Source organism: Lupinus angustifolius, chromosome LG20 (assembly GCF_001865875.1).
Source record: "Lupinus angustifolius cultivar Tanjil chromosome LG20, LupAngTanjil_v1.0, whole genome shotgun sequence".
Classification (NCBI taxonomy): Eukaryota; Viridiplantae; Streptophyta; class Magnoliopsida; order Fabales; family Fabaceae; genus Lupinus; species Lupinus angustifolius.
In genome coordinates, this window is record NC_032028.1 from 3,565,407 (window position 1) to 3,575,220 (window position 9,814).

General features: G+C 31.9%; 1 protein-coding gene across 1 annotated transcript; it reads right to left on the bottom strand.

The window, feature by feature from the left end:
• Positions 4,505-9,095, bottom strand: LOC109336704 (cationic amino acid transporter 7, chloroplastic-like). Its single transcript, XM_019573459.1, has 5 exons — positions 8,619-9,095; positions 8,320-8,539; positions 7,881-8,229; positions 7,539-7,773; positions 4,505-5,348 (listed from the first exon to the last, which is right to left on the bottom strand). The coding sequence occupies exons 1-5, from the start codon at positions 8,992-8,994 to the stop codon at positions 4,774-4,776; spliced, it is 1,755 nt and encodes a 584-aa protein (XP_019429004.1). The 5' UTR covers positions 8,995-9,095; the 3' UTR covers positions 4,505-4,773.

The window sequence follows — 9,814 nt, forward strand, 5'->3', positions numbered from 1 at the left end:
AGATTTTGGAAGAGCTTCATTAAGAATTAAAGCGTGGCTTCGTAGGTGACTCCTTCCAACATGCTTCATCAACAAGGATTCACAAGTATTACTAGTCTTCATAATTCTACTGCCAAACCCACATTTTCCATTGGAATTACTGGGAAGCATTTGTGTTAGCTCACATGTGAATAAATTAAAAATGAAATAGATGTAGAAAGTAAATAAATGAAAATAGATGGAGATAGAAGATGTATAATCAAGATGTTAAAAATATCAAAAGGTATCAATACAATGGATCACGATAATGTATAAAATTCTTACAACTGATGGTGTAAAGACTTATATATTGACATCGTAAAAATTTATATAGATTTCCTACATCATCCACCATTCATTTGTATTATTTTTTCTAAATGATTGAGAATAAATAATGAATAATGGATGCAACAGAAGCATGGATAATGGCATGTATGCAAATATTTTGGCTGGAATAATTTTCAATATGATATTACGATGCGACCCACTCAAATCATAATGGTTAATTCAAAAAAATTATGAATAGGATAGAATTTAAATGTAGCTATATAAATATATGGGGAACTGTTAAAAATAACAGTTATAATATAAAAATTATGAGTACCATAAATCTAAATAATATAATCATATATTAATGATTAACATTAAAACTTAGTGAATAGTTAATTAGTCATATCATCACTTAAAAAAGTCACATATATCTATCTTTTAATTTTTTTTCATCATGAAACATTATTATAAAATAATGATGTACTGTTCATCCGGAAAAAAATGGTGTATCAAGAGAACTTTTATACCACCTCATAAGTCATTATTGACATTCATCTCTTCTACTTCATATATTGGAAAATATAAAGTCAGCCAATGAGCAACATAGTTTATGCACTCACTTAGATCCACAAAGGGCATGATAGTTACATTTTGTTTTCTTGGTAAAGTGCATATATAGTTACTTGATTTCATGCTAACCTGACAAATAAAACAAGGGTAAGATATCTGCAAACACATCATTATACACAAAAATACAAATGTAAAGTGTGTGGTGTGTGGACCTCACACCCCTTTAAAGTAGAAATAGAAGTAACAAATGAGCTACTCCAATCTTCTTTTCCATTAAGTTTTCAACTCCCACCTATAAATATTATAGTTTGAATTCTCATAGTAATGCGCAAGTTGTTTTGAATCCTATTGTAAAGTCTTCATACAATAAACCTTATTTTAACTAAAATAGTGAAACAGATATGAGATGCTATAACCCATGTTCACCCATAACAAGATATATCTTTCCCTTTCTCTTTATCTCAACCTTAATATCTTTATTTCTCACATATACCTTTCTTTTTGGGATGCACTTTACACAAATGCCATAAGTAAGTAAATAATAAGACAAATAAGGTCGAAGTTGCGGTTAGGATGAATAATATATCTCTTCACTCAATATTTTCTTTGGTTCCTTGATAAGATCTTTTGAAAAGTGTGTCTTCACATGTTGCATGAGAGCACAAAAGATATCTTGTTCAATTGAAGTTTCTAGTAGGAATGTAGGATATTGAACACAAGAAGACCGAGGGAGACTTCTCCCTATTAATTGAGAGGGACATACGTTTTTCTTTTAGTTTTAAGGATCAAAGTGTAATCTCACTTTACATAAAAGATATAAATGTTGTTTTTTCTTTGATATTTAATATAGTTCTCTCCATTAAATTTACATATACCCAAATCACATCATTAATAGGGACTTGAAATAAATAAGTTACTTAAGCATAAGGTGTTGGATAAAAATATCAAGACATTTAAATAAGTGCTCCATCTCATGGACAATAGCACATACAAGGAAATGCAATACCATCTTTGCTTTCTTTCATTTTACTAATTATAAAAAAGGAATGTCTTTCGGCATTGAACTTCTCAAATTATTCCTTGCCTTTTGACTAAGATTCCAAGTAGTGGAAACAACCAATTGCAATGGGAATTAGGAATCTATTTATAATTTTATCCATTGACTGTTCCAGTTGCTTTGAATACTACGCATCCGAAGTGGTCCAAAAAATTCAACAAGCATATCTACTAGTTAAATGAGGACTATTGTCATCCCATCCACACCTTTTTACTATTACATATATACTTTGGCGAAGAAAGGAAAAAGGGTTTATATATTTCTAATGATCCAAACTCGGGTATAATCCAATATGCACGTAATTGTAACTTTACTAGGAGAAAAGTTATTTAATATATGAAGTTATCACTTAAAATAAAATAACATTAACATGCCATTTGAAAAAAGATAACGAACAAGAAAACAAAGATATGAATCTTTGCATGCACACAAAGCTAACACTTCCCGTTAGAAGTTTTGGCGCATAAAATCAACCCTCTTCCAACATGAATGGAATATTGATGTGGATTACTCTTTTTGATATCTTGTCATCTAATCTTTCTATGCAGAGTTTAATTAACGTAAATCCTCACTTGGAATCTTTTCCTTTGTCCCTTTACATTTTATGATTGTAATGGAATAGCAAGCGTAAATGCAGCTTCAAATTAAAAGATTCCACATTTCCACTCGCCAATATTATACATAACCATAGAGAAATTGAGGGTGGATGGGGGAAGAAAACAAAAATTAGAGTAAAGCACAAATTGTATCATGGAGAAAAAATACTAGGAATGTTTTAAAAATTGAACGAATAAATTATTAGTCTTCAAAAAAAAATGGTGTAGCAACTTGACGAAATCATTGATGACCCACGTTGACCCCTAAACAAAACAGTAGGAAGATGACAAAAGGACTAATATTTCCCACGTTTTTAACTTTTAAAGGATAAATAATTAATTTATTTTTCTATGAATAAAAAAAGAGTCATATATACTTCGAAAAAAAGTGTCCCTTTACTAAAATAATAAAAGTAAATACCAAGTTGTCCTTTAAGAAAAAATACACCTCCCAATTTAATCTTTTAGAAATGAAATATTTCAGGTTTTTTCTTGAAAACCTTGATGATCCAAATAGTTTTTTGACAAAAAAGCTAATGTATTCCTAAAGTTTATCCTAAAAAAATTAAGTTCATAATATTTAAGATTTTTGAAGACTAAATTAAGACTTTTACTTCATTTTCAAAACTAAATTGAGACATGAGAAACAGAGTTTTTTAGGCACGAATTTAAATATTCAGTTGAAAATAATTAGGACAAAAAGCACGAAATGGGACAAGGCCTGAGAAGAAAACAAAAGATAGTGCAGCAGACAAAGAGGGTTCATTTGGATGCAAAAGATAACATGGTGCCAACATATTGGCCCATAGTTTTTTTGTCCCTATGTCTACTTTGTATACTATAGACTACTCTCATCCAACTAGTAGCAAAGTAAGATACGGCATGAGCTTGATGATTTGGTTTGCACTTTTCTTCCTTTCTATTTTTAATTCAACATTCATTATAAGTTTACTACTTAATCGCTACTTTCAAGTTGGAACTTACTATTTTTAACACAAGATGGAAGAAGCAACATACTACTGATAGTAATGATATATTCTCCCAAAAAATTATCTTAAAAATCATCATACATGATACGAAAGTAATATAACATATAAATTAATCATTAATAAATAAAGTATCATTTTTGTACCACGTGTTGATTTTCATATCAAGTGGGGTGAGAAATTCATATTTATAAGTTTATTTCATAGGCCGAAATTGATTAAGTATTCATCATGCAACTTACTTTCTTGTCTATTGTGTTGATTTTGCTGGATACTGGTTTAGAGCACAAACAGAGTTTATTGAAAATGTCAACACTATAGTGGAAAGAGTCACATCATTAGTGATGCGGAAAGTTCAAATACAAATATATCCAAAACCTGAAAGCACCAACTTAATAATCTTATTTTTTGGCCTTTTTCATAAAATTAATATTTCATACGCTCTTATTTACAACAAAGTATTGTGCAATGAATCCCTGTTGGCACTTGGCATGCTTCACGTGACAATTTCTCTCTTGTTAAATAACCTTTCAATAATTATTATATTTTATAAACACGATAAGTTAATATCAACACTAAAAAGGGTTTAATATGTGTACAAAGTTAAGAGTTAATACATTCAGCATTAATGTATATTACTTTTAATAAAGAATAGTCAACCACATATGAGTGATGAATAATAGCACAATAGTAATTATTGCCTTTTTCCCCCAACAAATAAGAGCAATTATTATTGAGCATTAGGCCATAGCACAATAGTCCTTTCATATAAATTCCAAATGACGTTAGATGCCACTTAACTCAGTTTCTTTTACAATGATGCAATTTACATATCTATCTAATGCTTCTCACCAAGATAACAAAAAGCTTCAAGGGTCAAACTAGTATACTAACCTTATCAGAAAAGTTACACCTCAGATAAAGCTTAAGCTCCAAATGGGTTCATTTGGCAAGTCATTTTCATCTTATACACTTTCTTTAAGTTTAGCTTGGAAGTCAAAGTTTATAGATAAAGAAAGATTAAACCAGCATATTTCTAATGGAGGGTGATAACATAATCCATAAAATTCACAAAATGGGTTACAACTTAAGCCGCCTTTGAACTATACAATTCGCCACTTCTACAAAAGTTGCAACCTATTTATATTCCATATTAGAATTAAATATGTATTCCACATGATTGTCCCTCCCCACTACCTTGTTAAGTGACCATCAACCATCCAAAAAGGTTGAATCCATCCTAATCTAATAAAATTCAAAACATAAATAAAGACAATCAGACTTTAAAACTTCGGTCCTCCACACTTTCTTCTTTTGATTCCACATGAATTTCACTATTCTTTTGACCAATAGAACCATCTCTTTCAGCATCATAGCTAGCATGAACGCTGTACAAGAGATAGACAAGCACTGCCACAGCCGAAAAGAAACCAAATCGAACATATGATGGCCCATCCAATGATCCCAACAAAAACACATTCAAGAAAATAGATGTAGAAGGTATCCAAGGCATTAGTGGGACACCCCAGAATTCTGGCTTTCTTGCTTGAGGGACCATGCAATGAAAAAGTTGTAATATTGCAATGGCAATCACACCACAAGCACTTAGCAACCCTGCTTTAGCACTTCCATTGGGTACAAATTTCCAAATGAGCGTGAAAATGATTGAGGTGAAGGAAAATGAGCAGAGAAAGGATAATGTAGGCCATGGTTTGGTTGTCCCAATAGCAACATAACGTCTATAAATCACAGCATTTGCCACCATGTAAAAGACAAAGAGGGTTCCAATGGACACTAGATTTAGAAGAACTTCAAGGTCAGTGAAAAGGGCAAGTGCTGCAGTGAAGATACCTGAAAAATAGATTATATGCTGATGTGAGAAAAACTGTGACCCCAGAAATGCAAAATCATATATTCAATCTACCACTCATTAGTCTAGAGGATAGGAAAAGGAATTTGAAGACAAGAGTTGTGAGTAATTAAAATGCACCACAAAGCATAAAAGATAGGTACCATGATGAGTCAATGATTCTGATTCCAATTCCCATCAAGAGGTATATATTAACTAATACAATAGTGGGTCGAATCAATAATAACCACTGAATATCTTCCACCAGTTGAGTGATACACATTTTTCCATTCTAAGCCACACAGCTACCCGCAAATAAGTTATCATAGTTTTTCTATCTTTATTATCTAGTCAAGATGCCAATACTGAATGAATAATGTGGTTTCAAGCTAATCCAGGTAAGGGATGGTAAAGGCACATACCTTACACGGGGAGGGAAAGGGAGGACCAGACTTTAGAAAAAAGTCAAAAAACACGTTTAGGGATAAAGATGTGACACCCATGTGCTATGAGATAACCCTTTCACCCAAGCACTGTTTTGGAATACGTAAGCCAGTTTCACTTACATATAAAAATATTACTACTTCTTCAACAAGTCTATTGTCACAATCACCTGTGTAAAAAGCTGTGGATGATATAAAATAAAGGAAAAATAGAAATGCTAGAACCTTCTTTCTTTACAAATATTTTCACAATTAAACTATGACGATACAAGTTATCATGGTAAAAAATTTTAAAGATGTTTGAAAATAAAAAGTAAATGAATGATATAAAAGCAGATAATTTAATTTATGGTAAGAGAAGTTATCAAATTTTATTATTTTATTACTTCCTTTATTATATATATATATATACAAATTTGAGAGAGTGCTAAGTAATATTGTTGGGCTAACATTCATTTATCATTTTCAGAAGAAAAAAATCCAAGTGTGGACAAAACAGAGCCTATAATGCAATAAGAAATAGCTGTGATTAATCGTGAAAAGATTCATCTTTGTCCTTTTACATATTTGTCTATGTTAAATGGTTAATATTAATATAATATTTTCAATAAAACATTTATTTCTATAATAAATAAATTTAATTATATTAAATATACATTTAGACATTTTTATGTTATTATATTATAATATTATCTTTATAATTTTTCTATGATGATTAAATTCTTTTATGTTAAATATATTATTACATTTATTAGAGACTCATGTTAATGTTATGTACATAGGTTAAAAGATAATTAAATGATTACATAATGTTTGATATATTTTCACTATTTTTATATAATATTAATTCTTTATCTATTTTCTTTAGTTGAGAAAGAGAAATAGAATGTAAAAAGGAGAATATAAAAAATAATATATAACTAAATCGTGAATTTCTAAAAACAAAATATTTTAGAAAAAAACAAAAGGTTAGAATCAATATAATTATGTTTCAGCAATTCAAAACTGATCATACCCATAAGCAGTGATGATTAGTTTGAAAAAAAACAGGGATCATCTGTCCTACTTTTGTATATCCCATTTTGTCATAATTTAATGAAAAATTGTCATCTACTTAAATAGAAAAATCACAAAATGCTAAAGTAACTTTTTTATGTTATTTGGTAGTGTTTGATTGACTTAAGGATCCTCCGTGTAAAACTATTTCTTATATATCAACCAAGCCAACTAAACTATAATGTAGGGAAAGTAGGTTCCCACAACTATAAGATAGATCCAAATCCAAGCAGTGGTAACCATCAAGTAGGATCACATCAAGTCAAGAGACTCCAAAATCTTGAAAATATATGCATTTACCATGACCACCAAATGCAAATAGGATAAGCTCAAAGTGACAACCATTCACATTAATGAGGAAAGATTAATCCCATCACAAACCAACAAAGATGGCTAACAACCTTACTTCCTAAGTCACACCTCACCTAAAGATCAATAAATGGTAGAAAAAAAGTGGGTCCCTTCAATTTCCCATAAAACCAACAATCCATATCAACAAATGAATTAAAAGAAGAAAGAGTGATACATAGATAAGAGATGTATGAAAAGAGTAGATAAGAGATGTATGAAAAGAGATACAGCCGGCAGATATATATTATTAATTAAGAGTGTGATGGTTTATATAATGATAATATAAAAGTTTAATATATATATTTAATAAATAAAAAAGGTCGAGGAGGAGAGTAACCGTACCAAGAAAAGCGGAAGCGTTGACAGGGGTGTTAGTCTTAGGGTGGACCTTAGCAAACCAAGGTGGGACCACACTGGACCGTCCGATGACACACATATAACGAGCCTGACCCAGCATAGCCACCAACAGCGAAGTCAATATCCCAAAACTGGCCCCCACCCCTATCACTCGCGACACCCATCCCCAACCATCTGATTTCCCACTAAACGCTGCTGAAAACGGCGCTTCAGTATCGATCTGTGTGCATCCAATAAAAAACCACATCATTTTCATTCTTTGGTAGAACTTATGCTAACAAGTTATGCTAACAAAGGTAATAAATTCATAAATCAATTTCAATTTACCATGTCGTAAGGGAGAAGCTTGGACATTGAAGTTGCCATCAAGCAATACAGAATTGTAACAATAATTACGGAACCGGACACTCCTATGGGAATATCTCTTACAGGGTTCCTAACTTCTTCAGCTAACGTCGAAACGGCATCGTATCCGATATAGCTTAAATACACCATTGCAGCACCGTTGAACACGCCCGAAGCCCCGTATGGAAAGAATCCAGAAGCATTTTCTGGATTAGCTGGTTCTGTAAAATTCTTCCAACTCCCTCTCGTAAACCCAATCACTATAATAAATGCTATGAAAAGTATGTGTAATGCTGTTAGAATCATATTCATAACCGAACTCTCTCGAGTGCTGAAATAGAAAAACGAAATTGTTAAAATTTGAGAAATGAAAATGAAGATTCTGTGTAGTTATATTGTGAGGGTGAGAAAATGAAGGAACCTGTAGCAAATGACGACTGTGACGAGTAAAACGACAGCGACGGCTACGATGTCTATTTGATTGAAGCCGTTGGGAAGATGAGGCACGGTGAGTCTCCATTTGGCGGAGGAGACGCCGATTACGGTGCCGAAATATGCAGTGAAGCCTCTTGCAACGGCAGCATTCGACATCACGTAGTCCATTATGAGATTCGCGCCGGCCAAAAACGCCGCAAACTCACCTGAAAAATCCACGTCAGCAGAAGGTTCTCCAAATGAGAGAGAAAATAAAATTAAAAACAAAGTGGTAAAGTAACAAACCGAAAGTTACGCGGAGGTAGCTAAACGCGCCGCCGGCTACGGGCATATCGACGGCAAACTCCGTGTAGCAAAACGCAGAAAGAAGAGCGCAGAGGCCAGCAATGGCGTATGATAGAACAACAGCTGGTCCAGCTAAGAGCCGAGTAGCGCGACCGGTGGTGACAAAAACTCCGGCACCGACCATCCCGCCGATACCAAAACCAACGAGATCGTACCAGCTTAGTGTTTTTCGCATATCTGAACCTGACCGAACCCGACCCATTTCCTCGTAAGAGGTGGAAACGGAAATAGCTCGACGAGCGAAGCGAGTGGGAGTGTGTGAAAGGGCACTAAGGTAGGCGCGTAGGCTTGAGAATGATGAGGTGTGTGTCTCCATTGCTGTGGAGTTTGGAAGATGAATGAGTCTATCTATTTGTGGGTTTTTGTTGTGAGAAAGATAGCGGTTTTATAAAGCTTCACGCTGCACCTTGTTTACTAATAGAAGGAAAATAAGGATAATGGTATATTCACATAGATAGGAAAAAAAAATCGTAAAAAGAGGACAGTTTTTACTTTTTAATATGCTTCATAAACATTATTGAACAATTTATTATCCTTTCATTCCTTTGAATTCATTCCTTTGAATACAAATAATTAATACAGTGACTAAATTCATTTGAAATATGACTATTAAATTAGTATATATTTTTTTATACTCAGTGATAATTAGGAAATAGAATACTATGAGTTGGAACATTTTTTTTGGGAATTTTTAATTATGACTATATGTGTACAATTAACACTTACCATATCAGGTCTTTCAAAAACAAATTAATTAAAAGTGTAATAATATCATCTTAGATTTGGGATTCACATACCTCAAAAAAAATGATATATTTACCCATAAATGATGGGATATTATTGCTTATGCTAAAAAAATATATATATAGTCAATAAATTATTCATCTATTATTTATATTTTATAAACATAATAATTAAATATAAATGATAAAAAATACTTTGTTACATAGTTATAAATTCTTATATTATTTGTAGATATTTTTTCTCATTAATTAGAAACAAAAATCTATTATTTATACATTGTTAATGTAAATATTTATATATAGTTAATATATTATCTACTATTAAAATTGAATGATAAATGATGAACTTCACATTCTAGGAAACTTTTAATACACATACTATTGTTAAAGAAT